The sequence below is a fragment of the Salvelinus namaycush genome, chromosome 6 (genome assembly GCF_016432855.1).
Source record: "Salvelinus namaycush isolate Seneca chromosome 6, SaNama_1.0, whole genome shotgun sequence".
Taxonomy (NCBI): Eukaryota; Metazoa; Chordata; class Actinopteri; order Salmoniformes; family Salmonidae; genus Salvelinus; species Salvelinus namaycush.
Window position 1 is genome coordinate 34,343,869 of NC_052312.1, and position 27,307 is coordinate 34,371,175.

Consider the following 27,307-nt stretch of genomic DNA (forward strand, 5'->3'; position numbering starts at 1 on the left):
ACAAACTAAATGGCCTCCCAATTCAAATACAGCAAAGTTCAAGGTCCCCTAGGCTAAACTACCCAGCACCATAGGCTTTAACGCTTATAACAATGGTAGCAAAAAATAAGCTAAACTCGCCTATAAATCTTCCTATTTGCAAAGTTGCTACATCTAGAGTTGTATTCAGATCAGTATAGTCTCTGAGCAGTGGCCTATATTCTGTGGTTCCAAGGGGAGTGCTGATGTGACTGTGTGGGCAGATGACAGTATCTGGAGCGTGGAGGGGGGTAGAGAGAATATCTGTATCGGTCTTTCTGGGAGATAATAAAGCTGGGTTTTTAGGTCCCCACCTCACAGGAACAAACACCTTGTACATGAGTGTACACCGCTGATTTCAGCTCTGGTAACAGATAAGGTATGAAAATCCACTTTACCGTCTTCTCCCCTCCTCTCCTGCCAGCTATCATCCCCTAAAGTATGACAAATATTATCCTACATTTTCGCTTACCCCATTCCTCTCCTCTACTGTAATCGTCACCTCTCCAACCCACCATATAAACAGGTCAGCCTGTTTGTCCGTCACAGAGCCTGTGACATGATTGGATCATGTGTATGACGCTTGCATGCAGGGATGTTGCAGGACTGATCAGACAGGACATGAGGTTATAACAGGATTGTTATGACAGGTATGTCAATGTGACTTAGACATGTGAACGTAGGGGCAAGGTTACTTCACAGACACACATTAGTTCAGCTTAAGGCCAGGCCTCAAATATGATAGCAATGACTGCACTTCACTTACACACAATGACACATACATTCTTAACAATACACTGAGTGTACAAAACATTAGGAACACCTTCCTAATACTGCACTCCCTTTCGCCTTGCTCATTCACCCTCTGAATGGTATACATACACTATACATGTCTAAACTGTCTCAAGGCTTAAAAATCCTACTTTAACCCATCTCCTCCCCTGGTCATTCTATGTCATGGAAAGAACAGGCATTCCTAATGTTTTGTACACTCAGTGTATATTAACATTAAAAACCTATTTATAGTGAACTGCTAGATAGATATATAGACGTTATCTTCAAAGTGGATAATTGTCTTCGCAGCCCATTTCACTGGATCAACCTCCATTGTGGCTTTACGTTCCCTAAATGCTTGTCAAATTATGTTACTGTGGGCTGGTGAACCGCGCGTGACCTTCCAAGCCACACGGATTATCACGAGTTAATTCAAGCGTTTGAGAGAGATTGAGGGAATGAGGGATATTAACAGATATTAAATGACACTTCTCAGCTGAGGCTGAAAAGTCTCCAACTCCAACGCTTGTCTCCAATCAAGGCTTTCCAGCATTAAAGTGTGTGTGTGCGCATTTCAAGCATTTCCAGGTGTGTCAGAGGCAGGTCCAGTGAATAGGTCTGTGAATTGCGGGGCAATGGATGACATCATCAATAGAACTGAAGAGTGACTCATGCAAATCGTGCTTAGATCATACAGTCTTTCTATACGGCATTCACTCTGTCACTTTTCTCTCTCTCTTTTTCCCTTTCTATAGATCTCTTTGTTCCTCTCTTGCCCTAATAATGCTTCTCTTTTTCACCCTCTACCCTCTATTTCACCCTTTATCTCCCCCAGGTCTTTATCTCTCTCGCGTCATCTGTATGGCTCCACCTTCCCCTCCCACACCCTCTCTGTCTCTGTTGCCGCTGCTGGTAGAAATCCCTAGCAGTAAACCGGTGTATGACCTCTCTGAGAAGTGCTGTCGACCCACACAGCCATGCTCCTAGATCATCCCAGATCACACAGCCTCTTCCTCATGATCAATGGCCCATGTGTGTGCTAGTATGTCAGCAGGGAGGATGAGAGAGGAAGAGGAAGATAAAGGTTACAGAACATGCCTTAGAAGTGAAGCACAAGAAGTATTTCTTAAAGCTTCATTGTAGTTGTGACGTGGTTCGTGTTGTGAGACACTGGAGCAGTTTGTTACTGTCCGAAAGACCTGGGCTCAAATAGCATTGGTTTCCTTTCTAATACTAGTTTCTGTCTGGAGAATCAAAACGGACAGAGGTAAATGGTAGACCCCATTGCGAGGAACAATTATATAATTTGATTCAGGCTTGGAAACAAATGTATTTTACCCGTTGCGATCACACACATACACAAGCTATAGTAGTTTCATGATGGGAGCTAAGCTTAATTTTTTCTATTAAATATACTTAAAGACAAATCGGATGGCACAAATAAATCGTGCATGTCTTAGCATTAGCAATGCATAGCAGGATTTCAGGCAATCCAACACACGGCAGATGCTGCATACGGTTAGTGGTAGGACTGACTTAATGAGACAGAGATAGAGGCAGGACTTCCAGAGAGACAGATGAAGAGGCTAGGTAGAGCAAAGCATCCATCCAGCCCATAGCTATGTATACTATATTACCTGTTTGATACAGGGTCTGTAATAGGGTCTGTAACCGGATTGGCTGTAACCGGATTGGCTGTAACAGGGTTGACCGTAACAGGGTTGACCGTAACAGGGTTGACCGTAACAGGGTTGACCGTAACAGGGTTGACCGTAACAGGGTTGACTGTAACAGGGTTGACTGTACCAGGATCTGTAACGGGGTGGACAAGCTTTGCAGAAGTCACGCTAGAAAACAAAAAGGGAAGGAAACAAAATTAACTGAATTAAAGAATAATATCAAACATTCTAACCTGAAAATACCAAACACATGATAAACTAATTATATGTAATAATGACATTTAACAAATAAACATTCACATCAAACTTAAATGAAATTATAATTGTAGTCTTCAGGGATGTGTTTAGGCCACACATTCTGTAAATGCTTTTCACTGAATATCCGTTGTGAAAAGAACATTACAATTGCATTAATTTATGCCATTTAGCTGACACTTTTATCCAAAGCAACTTACAGTCATGCGTACATTGTTTTGGGTGTTCCAGGGACTCGAACCCACTATCCTGGTGTTGCAAGCATCGTGCTCTACCAACTGAGCTACATAAGCCCATTACCTAGCGCTAATTGACTGTCCCCCTCTAGGCTACTGGTAGCTCTGTACTGTAATTAAGGGGATGGGGTTTGTTGGGAGGACAGTCCCTTCTCCTTGCCTACTTCCTACTCTCTACCACCAGTCTCTCTCTCCCTGTGCCATATGAAGGCTGCCCCCTGCATCGCCCCTTGCTTTAGGGCTTCTTCCCTTGCTTGCGCACAGCTGGACGCCGGGCAGCATTCAAATATATCATCATAATATGGTAATTTTGCAGATGCTTTTATCCAAAGCCACTTACAGTTAACACATACTGAACGTGGCTCATGAGGTTCTCACATCTAGTATTCTGGAGAATTGCACATCAGAAAGCTGACTCCCATCTAGCACCAAATACAGTGGTCCTTACTCATCTCGTCTTGAAGCAAGACAGGTTTCATATCAACAACTTTGATGGCAACACCATCATCAGTTTAATACCAACCCAGGCTGCCATCTTCCTTCAGCATGCAGCTTAGGTGCTGTGATATCAATATCAGTTTCCCTCCAGAGTAAAACTAGCTGATTGCTGTCCAGCCCCTTCCTCCCCCTCAAACCTAACTGCAGTTTGGTCTAGCATTAAAATGTAGCAAGGTTAAACATTTTCTGTGAATGAATTCATATACTTCAGAGGGGGAAGATAGGGGAGAAATAAAAGGGAGGCAAGAGAGGATGATGGACAGGAATGGAGCAAGAGAAGAAAGAGGGAAGAGAAGCGGGTAGAGAAGAGGGAAGAGCGAGAAAGTAGAGTGAAAAGAGGAATGTAGAACAGTGCCTTCAGAAAGTATTCATACCCCTTGACTTCCTCCACAATTACAGCCTAAATTTAAAACCCATCTACACACAATACTCCTTAATGATAATTTATTGAAAATGCAATACAGAAATAGCTAATTTACATAAGTATTCACCCCCCGAGTCAATACTTTGTAGAAGCACCTTTGGCAGCGATTACAGCTGAGAGTCTTTCTGGGTACGTCTTGTGGAGGATGAATCAGAATTAGTTGGGTAACATAGATAAATAAGATGTTTTATTTACATAATATGCTTATGTGAGATACTTGTCATAAGAATGTCTCCCTTTGGACTATACTGTTGGCAGTTGCACTTTTCCCTTCTCAGCTAGGCCTCAGTCACTTGGAGCCCAGAGAGTGGGAGATGTCAGGCTTGTCTTTTACATGTCTGGTAATATGCAGAATATCAGAAAGGGAGAGGTCAGAATGGAACATTGTCTTCATATGTGAATGTATCTGTTAAACCATGTGAAGGGATGGCGTGATTAAGGGGGGCCCAATTATCTCTTGGCTCCACAATGTCTGTGCGCAAGTCACTCCCCTCAGTGAGCTTGTCCAGGAGTGGGGAGAAGAGGGGGTTTACTTGAGATGGGAGAATATAGAGTTGACAATTGAGTTATGCCTTGGATGAGGTAATGTTTTGGTACTATGAAGTACCAGGAACGAGATTAGAACCTCGTCTTAGAGACCAAACTGAACGATAATTTATAGCTAATGCTATCTGGCTATGGGATACTCCTTTCTCAAGTAAAAGGCCCTTTGTGAAGAGTTCTGTGGTTCGTCATGTAAGTTGAGAGGGGTGTATCTTGGCTATAAAATATATTTGTATTCGACTGTAGGGACTATCAGAATTAATTATTGACACTGAATTGATCTGAGAGTCAAAGGTCTATGGTGAAGCTCATATAATTAAAGATGAAGTTTAAGTATAACTGACTGGTGTGTGGTTTGTAACTCTCCTCATTTGGTAATACAGGAAATTGCCACGACAGTCTTTAAGTCTCTTTCCACTACTGGATTGCGCAACATTTGGCCATTATTCTTTTCAAAATTCTTCATGCTCTGTCAAATTAGTTTTGCCACTCAGGAACATTCACCACCGGTGGCTGGTGGAAAACAGACTGAACTAGGTTTTCCTTCAGGATTTTGCCTTTGCTTAGCTCAATTCAGTTTATTTTTTATTCTGAAAAACTCCCCAGTTTGCTTAACGATAACAAGCATACCCATAACATGATGCAGCCTCCACTATGCTTGGAAATATGGAGAGTGGTACTCAGTAATGTGTTGTATTGGATTTGCCCCAAACATAACAGTTTGTATTCAGGAAAAAAAGTAAATTGCTTTGCCACATTTCTTTGCAGTATTACTTTATTGCCTTGTTGCAAACAAGATGCATGTTTTGGAATATTTTTATTCTGTACAGGCTTCCTTCTTTCACTCTGTCAATTAGGTTAGTATTGTGGAGTTACTACAATGTTGTTGATCCATCTCCAGTTTTCTCCTATCACAGCGATTAAAATCTGTTACTGTTTTAAAGTTACCATTGGCCTCATTGTGAAATCACTGAGCGGTTTCCTTCCTCTCCGGCAACTGAATTAGGAAGGACGCCTGTATCTTTGTAGTGAATGGGTGTATTGATACACCATTCAAGTATAATTAATGACTTCACCAGGCTCAAATGGATATTCAATGTCTGATTTTTAATTTAATTTTACTCATCTACCAATAGGTGCCCTTCTTTGCGAGGCATTGGAAAACCTCCCTGGTCTTTGTGGTTGAATCTGCTCGACTGAGGGACCTTACATATAATTGTATGTGCGGGGTACAGAGATGAGGTAGTCTTACAAAATCATGTTACACACTATTATAGTGTATGCAACTTATGTGACTTGTTAAGCACATTTTTACTACTTAACTTATTTAGGCTTCCTATAACCAAGGAGTTGAATACTTTCTGACTCAAGACATTTCAGCTTTTCATTTGTAAACATAATTTCACTTTGACATTATGGGTTATTGTGTGTAGGCCACTGACAACAAATCTAAATGTAATCCATTTTAAATTCAGGCTGTAACACAACAAAATGTAGAAAAGCCAAGGGGAACAGTTTCTGAAGACACTGGAAATGTTGCTTTAATGGATGATGAGAGCAAGGCCTCTCCTTTAGGCCCAGGGTCATTGCAGAGGTGGAGTACATTTGAAATCTAATTCTGAGTGCTGAATAAGTTATGTTGAGTTGATTTTATTTTTACAGGGACAGTGCACATTAATCAACGTTTCAGTAAACGTGCCGGTTTTAGCCAGCCGGCTAATTTTCAACTGCAGTCCCTGGGCAGGTTATTAAAAACAATTACAATATAGACAATCATTGAGCAGTGAGCACACGCAGAGCAACATAGGACAAGCAAGACGTAGCATACAAACAGAGCAATATAGAACAAAAAGCAGCAGAAACAAAGAAGAAATAAGGCCATTAAAAGTGTATATGCATAAATCGTTCCACCATTTCCTGGTTGCTAAAACTAATAAGCTAGTATATTGTAGAGAATCATTGTACCATCTAAACCACTGTGAAATATATTTTCCATAGCCAAAAATATTGTTGTTTCAGTTTGAAGCTGGTGTACAAAACTGAAAGTAAAAGACGAAAACAAAACTTAAGAATGGGAAGCACAGAAATAGCGCACATAAAACAAATCTACTGCTTCTTAAACTTTCTTTCAAGTAGAACGGTAGCTCTATAACTCACATTTCTATGTGAATTAGGACAGGTCGCCCAAAAAGTGACATATTGCCACTTTAAGATGCTTTAAAGAGCGGAATACATCAACATTGGGGAAAATATAGGAAACTTGAAAATATTACAATAAATATGAAAAATGGTGAAAGGGTATAAACTAACGAGCCAAGGAGTTAACTTTTGTATACTTTTGTCTGGATATTAGGCACACACACACTAAGTGAAATTTCTGCACTATAATATGGAGCTCAGTGGTTTGTGCCTGAGGTCTAAAGAGATTAAAGCAGAGGTTTTTCACACTGTAACTAACTCATTACAGGGTCTGGCTGGACCAGGAGCACTGATCCTATTGAGAAAGAGCGAGAGCGGGAGAGAGAGAGAGAGAAGAAAGTTGGAGAGAGAGGGAGCGTGTGTGTGGGAGGGACAAAGGGAGAGACGACGCATGAGGAGGAGAGTGAAAGAGGGAGAGAAGGTGAGGGTATATGGGTGAGTCGGAGAGGCAGAGGGGGAATGTGGGCGACATGTGGAAAGAGATGGAGAGAGAGGTAGATAGAGAGAGAGAGGATGTGTGGGTTGAAGAAGTGTCAGCTGGTTATCAATGAGGAGTGCTTCCTTCAGAACACCATTAATCCACGTTACACCCGCTATTAGGTCTGTTGGGAAGGTGGAGGTGTGTGAGGGAGAGGTGACATTCCTTTTCAGAGATTTAGAAAGATTCTTATACTAGTTTTATAAAAGGAGTTTTGACGTGTCAATCACCAGGGAGAACGGTGATAGTGTCGACCAGGATTCAGGGACAGCAGTTCAGTTCAACGAACACACTTCTTTCAAAATGCAGTGATGGTCATAAAGCACAGGATGTTATACTCCATTTTATCCCCTTCTATATACAGCATATTAGTTATTTTATCACCTTTTATTTATTGCTGCATTAGTCTCTCATATCCACTATTGTTTTTACCATTTTAATTTATCTCTGAATTTTATTCAAGTCCATCTTGATTTTATATTTGCATACAAATGTTGTGTGTTATCGTTTCTCACCTTTTTAATATTTTATTAGTTAAGCACCTTGAAATGCATTTGCTGTAAGAAAAGTGCTATAAAAATGAAGTTTGATTGATTGATAATACAGTCTTCAGACAGACAGAGCGAGAGACTGAGTGACAAGGCCAGCCAATTAACATTGCTTTGTTATCCGCTCACGGATAGGCCGACGCGCGCTGGATAATCAGGATGTGAAGCTGCGTTTTTCCCCTGGGTAGAACGAACACATAATTTGCTTTCTGTTGTTTCAAGTATTCTGCCCTGTCATTCTCGCAACCTACAAGGAGTTGAATAGAAAGTGCGTCTTCATTATGAAAAACCAACACATTCCGGCAGTCAAGGCTTGGTCAGCCCAAAAACCCGAATGAAGGTGGTGGTGTCGAGTTGGTGTTTGAGATGAAATAAATATTTTATACAAGTTGAATTTCCTTGATATGACTGATGTAAGAGCCTCTTTCCATTTGTTTCACACAAACCTTTTTGTCTGTCACCAACACACCTGTCTGTTATATTTGACTTTCTCGCCTCACTTCCAATTAACAGTTAACACACTGAGGAGAATATTTGCATATTCCCCTCAGACACCTCAGTGCGGTGCTAATAGAAAGAGCAGACCTGCGTTCAAATAGTATTTGAAAAAATGTAAATGGGTTTGATTGAGCTTGCCTGCCGAAATGGAACCAATGGAAAGCTCACAAAAGATCAAACCATTTCCACTTGGCACTCCAGTTAGGCTAAAGCAAACGCTAAAAGATTAGAAAGATTTCAAATGGTATTTGAATCCAGGTCTGAGGAGAAGAATGTGATGGAGGGGATAATTGAGATGGGGTGCAGAGCAGAGTGGAGGGGGGTTGTCACTCAACGGCACAGTCAGGAAGGAAGGAACAGACTACAAATCTCCACAACAATCTAATGTTCCATCCAGAAAAATAGGATTCAAACGTGGTCATGACTGCATCTGAGATGGACCATATAATTGCCTAATTTCCTTGCTTTTGAGGTAAACTGAGGAAATGGTTGCCAAGCTTAAGGAATTCCTCCATCTATCTCTGTGTGTGTCTCTCTCTCTCTGTGTGTGTGTGTCTGTGTGTCTCTCCGTGTGTGTGTGTCTCTGTGTGTGTCTCTGTGTACGTCTGGCTCTGTGTGCGTGTGCACGTGTCACTCTCTACCTCTCGTGGGTGTTTTGGAACGTGTTTTGTCTGAGAGCCCTTATCAGAACTCGGCAGGAAAGATTGGCGAAGTAGCAACGCTGCCTTCCATTTCCAAATCCTCTCCAAGAGTTCTGCAGCTGTAGCCACGGCACAGTTGAACCAAACACACTCCCGTTTTCCTTCAGATTAAGTTGAGCCGAAGACAGGGAAGGTGAATGGTGAAGTAGCAAACGCTGCCTTCCATTTCAAAAGTCTCTGGTCTCGCTGAACTTCAAGCAGTTAAACCCAAACCAAACTCACATTGCCCTGTGATTTCATAACGTCTCTTTAGAAGAAGGGAGACAGAGGCGTAGTTTCTCCATCTTCCGCAGGGTGCTTTGTGTGAAGCGGAGGTCTGGCACCCTGGATCAGACGTCACAAGACTCTTCAACACCTCCAGGAGTACAATGCACTCTATATTCCATAAAAGCCACTCTTCTCACAGCGTGACAGTTAATTTACAATGGCATAAAAGCTCAAACTGTGAATATATGCCATTGTGAATATATGCTCAACTACTGAATACATCTAATTTACATAAACACCACATTACCAATTTAGTACATCATTTAATATGTAATATACGGTGACATAATCTGACAGTAACGTGGGCCCTGAAGCATTACTGGAGGACAAAGTTGTGTGTTTTATAAGTTTCATATGAATGTGATTCGTTGAAAACTTCCCTGTATGTCAACTCACACTGTGACATACATCTTGTGCCATAAAGAATGGACACACGATGCAGGGGTGAGACCAACCCGGCATTATAGGTTAATGTGTGCATGCAAGTCCACTTGAGGGTATGTCATTACACTGGCATGTATGTTCCAGTCATCCCACTGGTCAGGGAGTGGAAGAGAAGAGACTTACTGTTCGTTGACGACAAAGATGCAGTTGTCTTGTGAAGGAAGACCAGAGACTGGATGCTTACAGGTCACCTTCCGCTCATTGTGACTGGAGAGAGAGGGAGAGAGAGGTAGGGGGAGAGAGAGAGAGAGAGAGAGAGAGAGAGAGAGAGAGGTGGAGAGAGAGAGAGAGAGGTGGAGAGAGAGAGAGAGAGGTGGGGGGAGAGAGAGAGAGAGAGGTGGGTCGAGAGAGAGAGAGAGGTGGGTCGAGAGAGAGAGAGAGGTGGGGCGAGAGAGAGAGAGAGGTGGGGCGAGAGAGAGAGAGAGGTGGGGCGAGAGAGAGAGAGAGGTGGGGCGAGAGAGAGAGAGAGGTGGGGCGAGAGAGAGAGAGAGGTGGGGCGAGAGAGAGAGGTGGGGCGAGAGAGAGAGAGGGGGGGCGAGAGAGAGAGAGGTGGGGCGAGAGAGAGAGAGAGAGAGAGGTAGGGGGAGAGAGGGGGGCAGGGAGAGAGAGAGAGAGGTAGGGGGAGAGAAAGGATAAAGAGGGGGAGAGAGAGGGCACATTAGACCACCAAAATCATACATTGAGTGGACTTAATAACAGCATTGTTAAACATCATCCTCCACACAACACTAACCATATGACCCATCATCAAGCATATGGCCCATAACCATATGACCCATTGTCAACCAGCCAATAGTAACCATATGACCCTTTGTCAACCAGCCAATAGTAACCATATGACCCATCATCAAGCATATGACCAATAACCATATGACCCATTGTCAACCAGCCAATAGTAACCATATGACCCATTGTCAACCAGCCAGTAGTAACCATATGACCCATTGTCAACCAGCCAATAGTAACCATATGACCCATTGTCACCCAGCCAATAGTAACCATATGACCCATTGTCAACCAGCCAATAGTAACCATATGACCCATCATCAAGCATATGACCCATAACCATATTACCCATTGTCAACCAGCCAATAGTAACCATATGACCCATTGTCAACCAGCCAATAGTAACCATATGACCCATTGTCACCCAGCCAATAGTAACCATATTACCCATCATCAAGCATATGACCCATAACCATATTACCCATTGTCACCCAGCCAGTAGTAACCATATGACCCATTGTCAACCAGCCAATAGTAACCATATGACCCATTGTCACCCAGCCAATAGTAACCATATTACCCATCATCAAGCATATGACCCATAACCATATTACCCATTGTCACCCAGCCAGTAGTAACCATATGACCCATTGTCAACCAGCCAATAGTAACCATATGACCCATTGTCAACCAGCCAATAGTAACCATATGACCCATTGTCAACCAGCCAATAGTAACCATATGACCCATTGTCAACCAGCCAATAGTAACCATATGACCCATTGTCAACCAGCCAATAGTAACCATATGACCCATTGTCAACCAGCCAATAGTAACCATATGACCCATTGTCAACCAGCCAATAGTAACCATATGACCCATTGTCAACCAGCCAATGGTAACCATATGACCCATTGTCAACCAGCCAATGGTAACCATATGACCCATTGTCAACCAGCCAATGGTAACCATATGACCCATTGTCAACCAGCCAATAGTAACCATATTACCCATTGTCAACCAACCAATAGTAACCAAATTACCCATTGTCAACCAACCAATAGTAACCATATTATCCAGTGTCAACCAGCCAATAGTAACCATATTACCCATTGTCAACCAGCCAATTGAGGAGCAGTAGGAAGATGAGGATTAGTGTCCCTCGCCACACTACACAATGTCCTGTTGAAGAGCAATGAACAGCAGACACAATGCCCACACACCTTGAGTGGGGGGTGGTGCTAAACTTCAGCATGGCAGCCCATCTGTTTTCTGACCTGGGTCAAACACTGTTCTATACAGCACCATCTAACATAGTTCTTCCACTGACACTATCCTCTGTTCTCTCGCGTGACAAACAGCTATCCAGCCCAGCCGTGGATCTTCAACACTGCTGCAGAATACAAATGATCTACCCCTCCCTAGAAGCCCCTAACTGCTCCAGTCATATGCCCTAGATCACAAGAGCACAGCTAACAGGCTGTTTCACAGCAAGTGGTGACTTATCTATAAATACAATTACAGCACCACAGCCAGTCAGACAGAGAGAACACAGACAGAGAGAGAGAGAGAGAGAGAGAGAGAGAGAGAGAGAGAGAGAGAGAGAGAGAGAGAGAGAGAGAGAGAGAGAGAGAGAGAGAGAGAGAGACCCCTGTAGCCGGCCCTCTGTAAGACACAAGCAGCTTTTCACACAGAGTGGAGGGAGGCAGGGGAACGCTTAATGCTGATAAAGACTAGAGAGAACAGAGCTCTCTTTTCTGCTCGCACGCAAAGATGAGCACACACACAGATGCATGCATGCACGAACACACTGAGGGTAGGAGGACAGAATGTACAGACAGAAAATAAGGTTGTCTGATGGATTAACCGAGAGGGTCATGAGACATTGTACACACAGCACAACACCGGTGAAAGCATAACAGCCATGTATGCTTATCTGGACATGGACGGGTATCTGAAACAGAGAGTGTACTGTATGTTTATCAATTGAATCTCTCTGGGAGGTAGCAGTGCGGGCTCGGACACGCACACACACTGTATGATATCCCTGCAGGCGTACCAAGTGTCTCAGCTGGGCTGTGGTTAGCTAGGCTTGCAGCTGAAACTCCTGGTTTCATCTGTCACTTGCGAAAATACCACTGCAACACACATGCACACACTGGCATTCTCCACTGCTGTAGGGCCTGCTGTAGCTCTTGTGCAATACAACACACTTCAGTTAACTCAACACTGGAGCAAGAGAATAGTCTGGCCTGCAGGAGTCACAGATGGAAACGCTCCTGTCTCTCTATGGATCTGTATCCTACTAAGGCCATGCCAGGGGGTCTGCTGGGCAAATCTACCCAGTGAAGCAGCAGTGTTCGTGGGCTTGGTCTCTGGACTGTGTCCCTGCTGGAGATGTTCCAGCCCTGACATCCAGGACACAGTCACAGCTGAGCCAGAGAGACATGTCACCTGTACTGTCTATTATTAACTGCGCTCCATGTCTCCCATCTGTCACATAGAATCACAAAGCACAATCACTCAAAGCCACGACATGACAGGATCTGCTTTTATTCATCACTTCCTGGAGATTACCCAAGTGCATGTGTGTGTAAGTGAGTGTGTGTATGTGTGTGTACGTCAAGGCTGCGGAGACTTCACCGGGGGGTCTCAGAAGAGGTTCCACTTGGCCCTTTTCCCCCCCACTGCGAGTAACGAGAAATCAAGACGGCAACGTGGGAAACGATAAACAAAACTCAATGAAAGAGGGAAGATGTATTTCCTCTTTGGTTCGACATGAAAGTGGGGGGCTGACAATGATCATCAGTCAGAGAATCGAGTGACTGCATCCTCCATTGATCTCCAGTATCAGAGAGCAACATTCATTTCCACTGGTTAAAAGGAAGAGCAATAATGTCTTCCTAGCCTCTGAGGACAACTTATATACACTCACTGTCAGACACAGTCATGCTAAAAGTAATAACATATCATGAAATTACAACCTGGGGCTTGTCAAAGCAGCAACAGACTTCATAGCCTGTGAGCCAAAACCTGAACATACAGTAGAGCAGTCAAAAGTTTGGACACACCCACTCATTCAAGGGTTTTTCTTTATTTGGACAATTTTCTACATTGTAGAATAATCGTGAAGACATCAATACTATGAAATAACACATATGGAATCATGTAGTAACCAAAAAGTGTTAAACAAATCAAAATATATTTTATATTTGAGATTCTTCAAATAGACACCCTTTGCCTTGATGACAGCTTTGCACACTTGGCATTCTCTCAACCAGCTTCATGAGGTAGTCACCTGGAATACATTTCAATTAACAGGTGTGCCTTGTTAAAAGTTAATTTGAGGAGTTTCTTTCCTTCTTAATGCGTTTGAGCAAACCAGTTGTGTTATAGGGGTGGTATACAGAAGATAGCCCTATTTGGTAAAATACCAATTCCATATTATGGCAAGAACAGCTCAAATAAGCAAAGAGAATCGACAGACCATCATTACCTTAAGACATGAAGGTCAGTCAATCCGGAACATTTCAAGAACTTTGAAAGTTTCTTCAAGAACAGTTGTAAAAACTCTCAAGCGCTCTCATGAAACTGGCTCTCATGAGGACCGCCACAGGAGGTGACTGTGTGAGTCAGGCCTTCGTGGTCGAATTGCTGCAAAGAAACCACCACTAAAGGACACCAATAATAAGAAGAGACTTGCTTGGGCCAAGAAACACGAGCAATGGACATTAGACCGGTGGAAATCTGTCATTTGGTCAGATTTTTGGTTCCAACCGCTGTGTCTTTGAGACACAGAATAGGTGAACGGATGATCTCCGCATGTTTGGTTCCAACTGACACTGTCAGTGATTTATTTAGAATTCAAGGCACACTTAACCATCATGGCTACCACAGCATTCTGCAGCGATACGTCATCCCATCTGGTTTGGCCTTTTTTGTTTGTTATTTTACTAGGCAAGTCAGTTAAGAACAAATTCAGGGGCAGAACGACAGATGTTTACCTTGTCAGCTCGGGGATTTGATCTAGTAACCTTTCGGTTACTGGCCCAACACCCTAACTACTAGGCTACCTGCCGCCCCGATCTGGTTTGGGCTTAGTGGGACTATCATTTGTTTTTCAACAGGACAATGACCCAACACACCTCCAGGCTGTATAAGGGCTATTTGACCAAGAAGGAGTGCTGCATCAGATGACCTGGCTTCCACAATCACCTGACCTCAACACAATTGACATGGTTTGGGATGAGTTGGACCGCAGAGTGAAGGAAAAGCAGCCAACAAGTGCTCAGCATGTGGGAACTCCTTCAAGACTGTTGGAAAAGCATTCCAGGTGAAGCTGGTTGAGAGAATGCCAAGAGTGTGCAAAGCTGTCATCAATGCAAAGGGTGGCTACTTTGAAGAATCTCAAATATATTTTGATTTGTTTAACCCTTTTTTGGTTACTACATGATTCCATATGGGCCATTTCATAGTTTTGATGTCATCACTATTATTCTATAATGTAGAAAACAGTAAAAATACAGAAAAACCATTGAATGAGTAGGTGTGTCCAAACTTTTGACTGGTACTACAGTACCAGTATTTTCTACAGGCTGAGGCAGAGAGAGATGACGGTCACCTTGAATTACAGCCATTACATAAGTCTTAAGAGTACCTTTGTGTCCTCTTCACATAACTGATTATCAACAGTGGCTGTATGTTTTACTCATTTTCTGACGATTGCAAGGTGAAACATTAAAAGGGTATGAAGTAGTGAATTCTATTGAATAGCTTTTCTGTTACTCCCCAGAAAGAGGATGATATATTCTCTTTAACATGTAAGCAACGTTGAGAACAAGGACAGGAGCTAAATTGTAAATAGACAGGGAAATAAATTGGAGAGCAGTATTTTATGCCAAAGCAGTACGTCGCCACTTTCTTCTGAAATGTCATAGTTTCTGCTCTGGTGGCTATGGTCTGTTGCAGCTCTAGGTAGGTATGTAAGGGTGGCAGGTAGCCTAGCAGTTAAGAGCGTTGGGCCAGTAACCGAAAAGGTCGCTGGTTCGAATCCCCGAGCCGACTAGGTGAAATATCCCCACTCTCCAAGGGTGTCTCTGGGGGAATTGAGATATGCAAAAAAAAAATATATAATCACATTCTTATCTCACACCTCACACTCGAACCACAGTGAAACTAAACAAATTTAAGTATCCCTTATTTGACCGTCAAGTTAGGTAGGCAATAAGGAACATACGGAGAGGATTACACCACCTGTCAACTGGCTGTCCAACAGGAATCCGGAAAAACTCAAGGGCATTTAATCTCAAAGAAAAACTCCTGGCCCTACCAATAACATATGGCTTCAAACTAAAACAGCCCGTGTTCAGTAGGGCATACTGTAGAAACGTGTTTTGGAACAGAGAATCTGTGTTCTTATTGTACAAGTACAGGTACTCTCCCCGTTTCAGAACGTTTCCTTCACAGTAAAATTATGTATGGGAATGTTGTTTGCCGTCACGCTGAAGTCAACCCAGGTCTCAGTACGGACTTTGATTAGTCTTCTCTGTGTTACGCTAATTGTGCTTGGTAGGAGGGACTCTGAGGGATCGAGAGAAATAATGTGTTTATTGGAAACCGCTGATGAAAATCAACAGGCACTTCGTCCAACCTCTCCATCCCTCCCTGCCGCCCGCTAACACGCAGCACAACACTACAAATCACCATAATCTGCTGTAAACTATTTTTCAAAAGCCGGCCACCAGCGATGATGGAGGGAGATTGGGAGAGAAAACAGAGAGAGAGAGAGACAGAGAGAGAGAGAAAGATATTCAGACCAGAGAGATAGAAAGCGAGAGAGGGAAAGATACAGACTAAACAGAGAAAGAGCGTGGGAGAAGTAATCACCCAAAAACAGAAAAAAGGGAGGAGGAGGTGAGTGGAAGATGAGAGGAAGGGAGTATGAGGTGGAGAGTGGAGGAGGAAGGGAGGATGAGAAGAGGGCATGTTGCCAGCGGGAGTCTGCTACTCGTGCTGCTCTCTGATGAGCGCCCCCCAGTGGGTTGTGGGTAAAGGGAAAGGGGGGTACCTAGTCAGTTGTACAACTGAATGCCTTCAACTGAAATGTGTCTTCCGCATTCAACCCAACCCCTCTAACAAGCCCCTGTGTGAGGACACTTTAGCTGAACCCTTCATCATAAGACATACACAACACTGTCATAGGGCCTACATAACCCTGACACAACAAGGTGTCAGGAGCAGGATGAGCCCCATCAATCTTATGATGACAGCTAATCCATAAGACGTCAGAAACATTACAAAACACATTTAAAATGTCAGACCATGTTTGTTCCCGTCTGTATGATTCCCTCTGCTCTAAATGCCAAGTGTAACGTTGCCTTGGTCAAATGGCTGTAACGCAGGCCAGGGCCGGGCCCTTCTAAATGTCTTCATCCACAGTGGATGAATGACAAGTCTTCTGATGGGACCTTGTTGAAAAGTGTGAATACGTCTCGGTGTTCGGTTCTGTACAGGCCCGGCATGGAGAGAACAATGTGTCCATATTCAGACCCTTGTCTCAGTATTCTGCTATTATAAAGGCTGAGGGTCAGCCAACAATTGCTAATCCGCTCCCTGTAGAGCCCCCTGCCATTCACACTGCTCTCTCTGGCACCACTGGTTAACCTTTCAGAAAGGCCACAGACAGACCTTCCTCATTTCCCTTGCACTCTCTCTCTATCCCTCTCGCCCGATGCTTCTCGCTCTCTCTCTCTATTCAATATTCTCTCGCTCTCTCTGCATCCTGCTCTCTCTCTCAGCATTCAGAATAGCACTCTGACTCACCCATGACATGTATTGTACACCTTTCCTAGGGAGGAGAAAAGCTCTTTAAAACGTCAGATACTGCCTCCACTGCAAACAACCCAGGGTGCAGCAAACACACACAACCTCTAACTAATCCACCTACATCACTGTAGAGTTTGGCTTTGGTTGGCAGTATTCTAAACAATAACAACAAGCACTTCTAATTGCCTTCAAGCGGACGCCATCTTAACTTTCCTTGCTTTCGTCCTTGTTAGCAGATCTATAAATAAACAGTCCTCCTACAGAAAGCCATCCTCTCCTCTGTTCCTCGTGTTAATGTGACGTCTTCCATGGCACTATGTACACTACATGACCAAAAGTATGTGGACACCTGCTCGTTGAACATCTCAATCCAAAATCATGGACATTAATATGGAGTTGGTTCCCCCTTTGCTGCTATAACAGCCTCCACTCTTCTGGGAAGGCTTTCCACTAGATGTTGGAACACTGCTGCAGGAACTTGCTTGCCACAAGAGCATTAATGAGGTTGGGCGATTAGGCCTGGCTCTCAGTTGGAGTTCCAATTAATCTGAATGATGTTCAATGGGGTTGAGGTCAGCGCACTGTGTTCTTCCACACCGATCTTGACAAACCATTTCTGTATGGACCTCGCTTTGTGCACGGGGGGCATTGTCATGCTGAAACAGGAAAGGACATTTCCCAAACTGTTGCCACAAAATTGGGAGCACAGAATTGTCTAGAATGTCATTGTATGCTGTAGCGTTAAGATTTCCCTTCACTGGAACTAAGTGGCCTAGCCTGCCCAGAACCATGAAAAACAGCCCAGACCATTATTCCTCCTCCACCAAACTTTACAGTTGGCACTATGCATTCGGGCATGTAGCATTCTCCTTGCATCCACCAAACCCAGATTAATCCGTCAGACTGCCAGATGGTGAAGTGCGATTCAGCACTCCAGAGAACGCGTTTCCACTGCTCCAGAGTCCAAAGCCGACTGGAGAACTCAAATCAAATCTTAATTTGTCACATCGCCGAATACAGTAAAATGCTTACTTACAAGCCCTTAACCAACAACGCTTTGAGAAGTTAAGAAAAATAAGTGTTAAGTAAATATATACAGGGGGTACCGGTACAGAGACAATTGAGGTAATATGTGCGCGGATACCAGTTAGTCGAGGCAATATGAACATGTAGGCAGAGTCAAAGTGACCATGCATAGACAGAAAGCAGCAGCGTAAAAGAGGCGTCTGGGTAGCCCTTTGATTAGATGTTCAGGAGTCTTATGGCTTGAGGGTAGAAGCTGTCAAGAAGCCTTTCAGACCTAGACTTGGTGATCCAGTACCGCCTGCCGTGCGGTAGCAGAGAGAACAGCCCATGACTAGGGTGGCTGGAGTCTGACAATTTCTAGGGCCCTCCTCTGACACCGCCTGGTATAGAGGTCCTGGATGGAAGGAAGCTTGACCCAAGTGATGTACTGGGCCGCACGCACCACCCTCTGCAGTGCCCCGCGGTCGGAGGCCGAGCAGTTGCCATACCAGGTTGTGATGCAACCAGTCAGGATGCTCTCTATGGTGCAGCTGTAGAACCTTTTGAGGATCTGAGGACCCATGCCAAACATTTTCAGTCTCCTGAGGGGGAATAGGTTTTGTCGTGCCCTCTTCACGAATGTCTCGGTGTGCTTGGACCATGTTAGTTTGTTGGTGATGTGGACACCAAGGAACTTGAAGCTCTCAACCTGCTCCACTACAGCCCTGTCAATGAGAATGGGGGCGTGCTCGGTCCTCCTTTTCATGTAGTCCACATTCATCTCCTTTGTTTTGATCACGTGGAGGGAGAGGTTGTTGTCTTGGCACCACATGGCCAGGTCTCTGACCTCCTCCCCATAGGCTGTCTCGTCGTTGTCGGTGATCAGGCCTACCACTGTTGTGTCATCGGCAAATTTAATGATGGTGTTGGAGTCGTGCCTGGCCGTGCAGTCATGAGTGAACAGGGAGTACAGGAGGGGACTGGGCACGCACCCGAGGGGCCCCCGTGTTGAGGATCAGCATGGCGGATGTGTTGTTACCTACCCTTACCACCTGGGGGCGGCCCATCAGTAAGTTCAGGATCCAGTTGCAGAGGGAGGTGTTTAGTCCCAGGGTCCTTAGCTTAGTGATGAGCTTTGAGGACACGATGGTGTTGAACACTGAGCTGTAGCCAATGAACAGCATTCTCACATAGGTGTTCCTTTTGTCCAGGTGTGAAACGGCAGTGTGGAGTGCAATAGAGATAGCATCATCTGTGGATCTGTTGGGGCGGTATGCAAATTTCTTACACGCTTCCGGGTTAGAGTCCAGCTCGTTGAAAGCAGCAGCTCTACCCTTTAGCAACAAGGTGTGGCTAAATTAGCCATATCCACAAATTTGATGGGGTGTCGACATACTTTTGTATATATAGTGTATCTGTTAATGAGCCAACCCACTGTGCTGTAATGAGGTTTGGTGACAGTCTCTCCAACACTTCCTTCTGTTAGAAGAGCCAGTAAGTAAAAACTCCAACAAGCACTTCAATTAAATTACAACTACACATGGATGTAAGAATGAAATGCTAGTGCCGTTACTCGAGAATGCCATACTCTACCACTATTAACTGAAAAGCTTATCAAGGGGACAAAACACCTTGTAGCATTTGAACTGAACATGAAGTGCACTAAAACAGCTACTGTATAACAGCAAGATCCAGGGTGAGCTAAGCTAAGGCAGATAGCTAATACAAAGCTGATTCCCACTAGCTGCCCTCCACATCACCGACAACATGCTAAAACTCCTTTCTTAAGAAGGGGAACGAGAACAAATCTCCTTTGTTGCTCAATCAAAAAGTAATTCCTGCACATACAATTCAGAATCAGGTTAAGAGTAAGAGCTTGGAATGATAATACGGTACGTCGTGTGACAAGTCCAGGGCCAATGTTTACATACAGAATACATACCAGCTGATTTGATATAGGTTGCATTCCAAATGGCACCTATTCCCTATATAGTGCACTAGTTTGACCAGAGCGCTATGGACCTTGGTCAAAAGTAGTGCACTGTGTAGGGAATAGGGTGCCATTTCAGATAACCCTATAGGAGACTATGGCTACTATGGCTATGACATTTAAATGTTGGGCTCCCGAGTGGCCCAGTGGTCTAAGGCACTGCATCTCAGTGAGAGGCGACACTACAGTCCCTGGTTCGAATCCAGACCGTCATTGTAAATAAGAATTTGTTCTTAACTGACTTGCCTGGTTAAATAAAAAATGTAAATAAATTCAACGAATTTGAGATCATTAACGTTTGATGATTTTTTTTTAACCTACAGTGCAGTTATCACAAAACTACAACTAATAGGTCCCCTTAATCAAAGGTAAAACATTTTTTTTAAACAAATACCTGACACAACAATGCTTTAAATAGGTGGAGATATGAATCTTTCAATTATTTGCCACAGATATAAAGCGCTCCTCACGTCATCGTCGTTAACAGTTGGAATAGAAGAGTGAGAAAGCCAAGTGACAGCAGCGAAGCCCTGTATGGCAATACTTTGAGAAGTTAAATGAGAAGGTGATGAAATGCAAACTTTTGCGAGGTGGAACTGAGCTACAGTGGCAGTACAGGTGCTGAAAGGGAGGCACAGTGAGACCCAACCCGTTGCTGGCAGGAGTGCGATAAGGGACAGAGTCAGAAAATCACAACACAGATTACAGAAATGATTGCAGTTGATATGCAGCCATTGTCGGTCAATGGTAGAGGATGTCGGCTTCAATACCCTAATGACTTATCTAGAACCAGATAAAATGCCATGTCGGAAAAAAAACGTGACGGGCCTGGTGGAGAAATTGTACAATGATTGCTCTTCAAGTACAAAGCGAGCGTTGTCAAACACCATTAGTGGTCTTAACAGATTGTTGGACGTTTTTGAACACGCTGTTATACATCACTGAAATGAGCCCTCGCATTGATGGGAAGGGGGACATGAAGTCCCCGGTACTGACAACTGAGAACATGGAGGAGAATCACACAAAAGAGAACCTAGAATGGCATTAATACCATCGTTGTTGAGTGGGTGAAGGGCAGCAGTAAGGTGAGCGCAGTCTGGTAGGTAGGCAGGACTCCGGTAGATTGAACTGCATTGCCCCCTAGCGGTCATACCCATTATGAATTCACGTCATTTTTTCGTTTAAACTATTTTTAAAAATTGGCAGAACATTTTTTACATTCGTTACATCCCTAGTCTCCTGTGACAGTATGACAGACTTAACAAATTATAGCCAGCGCACCGGGCATTCAGCATTTGGTTCTGGGTTCCCAGATTAGATATGATATATCAACAAGGTGGCGTTTAAAATAAAATACATGGCAATCTCCTTTAGCCTTTTCTAATCTGTAAATAACAGTCTGCTATAACCCATCCATACAAATAGATGATAATTATGAATACACTCAACCCATAGACTAGCTACTGTAGGTACTGCAACAGCATATGGACTCCGATTCACCTCAGAGAGCAGAAAATAACCCACAGTTAAATATTAAATAATGCAGTCAGGAAAACAGCACTGCTCAAACTGACCCAAACAAGTCAAACTGAGTGTGTTGCCAATAGTAACCCTGGCAGATGGCTGATGTTATGTAGTTCTACAGCAGGGGGAATGGAATGCCAGGCTGTGAATGGTTCAGAACAACCTTATTTGATTTCCATGTCTAGATAGAAGGACAGTTCAAAAGAAGACAGGGGAAAATAACAGATGGAAGAAATATGAGGTCTGGATTGGGCCAGAGGGGGCGAGGGGCTTCAGTCAGGGTCACCATGGAGACAGTAGAATTAGAGTGCCACATGTTGCCCTCTGTCAGTCAGTCCATCCATCGTCTTGTCAACCACTTTCAGTGTCTCTAATGGCACCTTGGTCCCTAATATAGTGCACTACTTTTGATCAGAACAGAGCCCTATATGTTTGTGGCAAAAGTCGTGCACTTACAGGTAATAGGGTGCATGCCAGCTGGCGCCTCTTGTCCTTGTGATGGAGATGCTCTGAGTCTTAGAGGGCTCTAATTTCTCAGCCTTCTTAAATTGGTAAAGTTGATCTATAGGGAATTAAATCAGGTGAAAACATCCATTACTCCCAGTCTCTGTTTTTATCAGAAAACTATTGACCAGAAAGACAACTCTAAGGGCATTTAGTTCTGAGCTATACTGTAGTTCCATTATTTGTAAAAAAAAAAAAATATATATATATACTTCCTTTGGTCCGGTTGGTTTCACATTGCCAAATGTAAAACAAACTAAAATGCATAAACAAAACCATGTGTTCATGCAAGTCATTTGTTTATTGGAGAAAAATGCTCATGTTAAATCCATTTATGATTACCAAGAAGCATAACTTGGGTCCCAATCTTCATATTACATTGGCTTTGGTGTTCCAACAACATGCGGGAGGAAACAATAGTGCAATAGCCACTCTAACTGCGATGTGAATAGACTACATTTAGCCTATATCCCGGTATAGCCCCAGCCTAATCTGCACAGGATGCACTCTTAATTAAATGCACTGCTACTCACAGAATGTTTGAGATATCAAGTTATGGTACTGTGTGCAGTTCATAAAATGCTCCCAGTCCAATAAACTGCATACCTCTGATTATTTTCCTGTGTTTGGTTCGGACTGCGTTCTCACCTGCAGCGAACCGCGCCATGGTAAAAATGGAATCGGACCGATACCACCCTTTTTGAGTGAACCACGGTGTGTTGCTTAGTGTGCTCCCGAGTGCAGACAGTTTGAACTGTTGTGGACACACTAACGGACCTAAGGGTGAAAACAAGCTCTAAACCAATTTGGTATGAAAGCCCCCTAAAAGTCTACCTCCCTTTAATGAAAATGATAAGCCCACACACACAGAGGAAACGTCTGAACTCAAAAGTAATTACGTGTATCCCCAAAAGGACACTGGCATAGTGAGACTGATAGCTCCTTAATAGAGTCTCGCCTAATTCAAAATGGTAGAAACAGAAACTCCCTAATTAATAGAGCAAAGAAACGCTGACAGAGGAGTCTAAGGAGTAGGGAGACTCATCAACATGGACTCACGAGAGCTGACCAATGAGATGCATGGAGCTGGCTGAGGGAAATACATGGCCCCTTTGGCATCACTGAACCACAGCTTGTTAATACAACTTTCATCTGATTCACAACGGGACGCAGAGAACAGTCTGACACCTATAACGAATTTCTACTGTACACCACAGGAAAGAGAGGGATAACATGGGTCTAGAATGAGAAGGAGTAACAACAATTTGAATGAGAGAAAGAGAGAGACAAGCTTCCATTCTATTGTCCCCAGGGGTATGGGAGGTTGATTGAAGATAGATAGAGAGGAGAACAGGAGAGGCTGAGTAACATCAGCTATAGGATACAGTAAGCAAATAGAGCTGAATGCATGATACTAAATATAACAAAATCAAAACAATAACTATTTTACAGACTGCATTTACAGTTTTACAATTTAACTCTGCCTTGTAAGCCTCATTGTAAGCTGCCGTAAGCCTACTGTCCTATAGTCATGGTTACACAACGCAGCAACGAACACAACCCAGTATATCACAACAAATGGTAGAGTTCCCTATATGGAAGAATCTGAGCACCTGTACTATTTTGAGCAGCGCATCCCGTGTGTACTTCATAAAATATGCATAATGTATGAAAACGCGTGGGCTACAGTGAAATATAGCCTGTCATACCAACAAGGCATCACAGAACTGCACGTGTAAATAGCAATGACATTATTTCAATAGCCTATATAATAAATAAATAAATAACATCTAAGCATGACTACAGAACAAGACGAAATAATCTCCAGATAGTGTTTACTTACGAGTGGACGCCTGCGGTGGAGAAGCCAGTAAAACTGGTGAAATAAAAGCAGTCTTTCCAGATGCGGACTGGGTGAGAGCAGCCCACTTCAGTGACCGCTCACTCACTGGCGCGCTCCCACTCGCCTGCGCTGTTAAATGCGCGCGCTCCTACTCGCCTGCTCTGTTAAATGCGCGCGCTCCCACTCGCCTGCTCTGTTAAATGCGCGCGCTCTCACTCGCTTGCTCTGTTAAATGCGCGCCGCAGACCGAGCTGTAATAAATCTGCCGTGCTGTGCGCTTATGACTTCGAAACCTGATTTATTCGTGCATTACATTGCGTTTCAGAGTTGACTCGTTCAAATATGATTCCGTTTGGTTTGCAGTGCTTTTCAAAGCAGATGTCTCATCACGTGTGTGTTGAAAAACAAGGAATAGGCTACAGATACTATGAGTTGCAAGGCTCAGGCTGTATGTGCGTGACCGCGGGTGGCGTGCAAAATACAGTAGACACATACTAGTTAACAGGCTCCTCTCAATGTAAACTATAGGCCTAAACGTTTAGAGCTACATGAACATTACATGGGAACAAAATCACATCTAGTGCATGGTGTCTACTGAGTGCACATATTAAGGGAAGCCTATAGCCTCTGCGCCAAAGCTAGGCGTATACCATTAACTTAATGCTTGACGTTCCTCTCCAAAGCTAGGCCTATATCATTAACTTAATGCTTGGACGTTCCTCTCCAAAGCTAGGCCTATATCATTAACTTAATGCTTGATGTTCCTCTAGACTCCCATTCAACATGTATTTATACCAGGCTGTGATATGTGGTAGTAGAACAGCACACACGTGTGTAAATGGGCAACAAGAGCCTGGAGAGACCCTGAAGTTCAACCACAAGTCAGGGCTCTTTCTAATAGGAAGCGGACAATGTTTGTCGAGGGGCTAATCTGCTTCCCCCAGCTTAGTGCTGTTATTCAGGCCTGGAGGAGAGGGGCAGTGGTGATGGGGAGGAGAGGAGAGGCCACAATGGCTCCAGAGAGAGAGGACCATTTTAGTGTACGTGTGTGGGGGGGGACCGGACGCCAGATTAAACCAGGCTCATCACTACATATCCTCTCCACACAGAAAGCTGTTTTGAACCCTGCTGGGGCTCCTCAATAGGTTTAAATAGCAGAGGAAAACAACCAACCTGGCATGGTTCAAAAACCAACTAGAATTGTAGCACAACTCAAATTGGTGCTACAACTAGAATTTCTCCCCTATGTGGAAGCTAGGTGAATTGTAACAGCAATAGGCTGCATTCAAAACCAATCTCCCGCCATCCCATTTACCCATAACATGGTGGAGATACAAGGGAAGGAGGGAAGTGGGAGGATGAATACCCATTGGAGGTGAAGAGGTAAGATGAGGTCAGGAGAATGGAAAAGTCCACTAGATCCACCCTGCATCAACTGTCCAGGAAACAACAGTGGGCATGCGTTTGAAGTCTAAATCCATGGGTCCGTCCCAAACGGCATGCTATTTCCAATATAGTGCACTACTTTTGACCAGGGCAGATAGGGAGCCATTTGGAACGCAAACCAATCCAGTGTGAGCCACAATATCAACGAGAGAGAGAGAAGGAGAGAGGGGTTAAGGTTTTGAGAGCTGGCTAGCTGAGGAAAGCTGATAATGTCAAATGGGCCCAGGGAAGAGAGCTGCGGTGTTAGGCTCCATAGTGCATGTGAGCTCGTATTGGATAGACAAGGAACTCTCCTGTCCTAAAACTCTAAATGAACAGTAACTGTATTCCAACCCCAGAGGCAGCGCCCACCGGATGTATGGTACTTGATTTGAAAAACGTCTCCGCAGTATTTTATCAAGTGAATGCCGACAGCTGAAACGCCGCAATCTCCTGCTCCCTCTCTGCTGATAAGTGAAACAAGCTTTTAAGCAGAATATTTTGGGAAGCAGCCATCTGTATGTAGAGACCAAGTAAGCAGAGACCAACACACTTGCAAAAGTGCGCACGCACACACAAACAGACAGACAGGCGTAAGCACTCACCCACGCATGCGTGTGCACCCACCGTGACGGGGAGATAAAGGAGTGAATCAATGCCTATGGAGCGTTGGAGATGAAGTGTGTGTTCTCCAGACCAGATGTGTATTATCATATCTAGGCTCTCTGGTCTCTGCTGCTGTGTGCCAGTCAGCAAGTGGTAAAGCAGACAGAGTTAACAAAGACCTTTTCTATCCTGCTGTCTTCTCTCCTCTCCCCACTATAACTGTCACAAAGAGATTACGGAAGTTTTCCTATAAAACCCAAAATAGTTTCATATTTGGGCCGACCACATTTCCTGTTCCATTTTTAAGGCGCTGCGATAAACTGCAACGCTTTCGAAAAGTTCCATAAAAAAAAGTTGTACTTTAACTTCTTATCTAATGTGATGAGTTTGAGCCTGTAAAACCCAATGCCCTTAACCTTACTGCTAGTGTGTCCTGTAGGTCAGTGTTTCCCAACCCTGGTCCTCCAGTACCCCCAACAGTACACATGCTTATTGTAACCCTGGACAAGCACACCTGATTCAATTGTCAACTAATCATCAAGCCCTTAATGAGCTGAATGAGGTGTGTTTATCCAGGGCTACCTCAAAACTGTGTACTGTTGGGGTTACTGGAGGACCAGGGTTGGGAAACACTGCTGTAGGCAACCTGAATCCATTAGAGTGAGACGCTAGAGCAGAGCAGAGCCAGTATTTAACATGGGGGGGAAAGACAGAGAGACAGACAGAGAGAGACAGAGAGACAGAGACACAGACAGACACAGACAAGAGAGACAGAGAGAGACAGAGAGAGAGAGACAGACAGAGAGAGAGAGAAAGAGAGAGAGAGAGACAGAGAGACACAGACAGAGAGAGACAGTTAGAGATGGAGCAGAGCAGAGGTCATGATCAGATGAGTTCCTGCATTTTTCAGCATTTTCTTAATAAAATATAGATTTAGAGTTAGATAAACTTGGATTTTTTGTCAAGAACACATACAGGATGCTACCCTCTACAACATAACCCTCACTTCAAATCAAAACTCAAAACCTACAACCTGATTTTGGACGGAATTACGAAATCACCTGGAAGGTTCACATCTACCAAGGATTAATTATTCTATACAGCAAATTCTCTGGAAAACAACAGAAACCTGAGAACACCACCCAACCTGGAACTGAGTGAGTAATGTTTAGTCTGAAACTATATTTTATTTCCAAAAGCCAAGAAGAAAAATACATGACATTACTATAAGGACTGAATGGTAACATAATTCTGCCAAGCTTGATACAGCTTCAACTAGCACTTACGTGTCAAGTGA

General features: G+C 43.8%; 1 protein-coding gene across 1 annotated transcript in view; it reads right to left on the reverse strand.

Moving 5' to 3' along the window:
• Positions 1–27,307, reverse strand: part of LOC120049904 (pleckstrin homology domain-containing family A member 5-like) — a 136,824-nt gene that overhangs the window by 42,374 nt on the left and 67,143 nt on the right. The window contains exons 4-5 of the mRNA XM_038996398.1: positions 9,686–9,769; positions 2,430–2,639 (exon numbers count right to left, since the gene is read on the reverse strand). Coding sequence (XP_038852326.1) covers positions 2,430–2,639; positions 9,686–9,769 — 294 coding nt within the window. The remainder of the gene's footprint in view (positions 1–2,429; positions 2,640–9,685; positions 9,770–27,307) is intronic.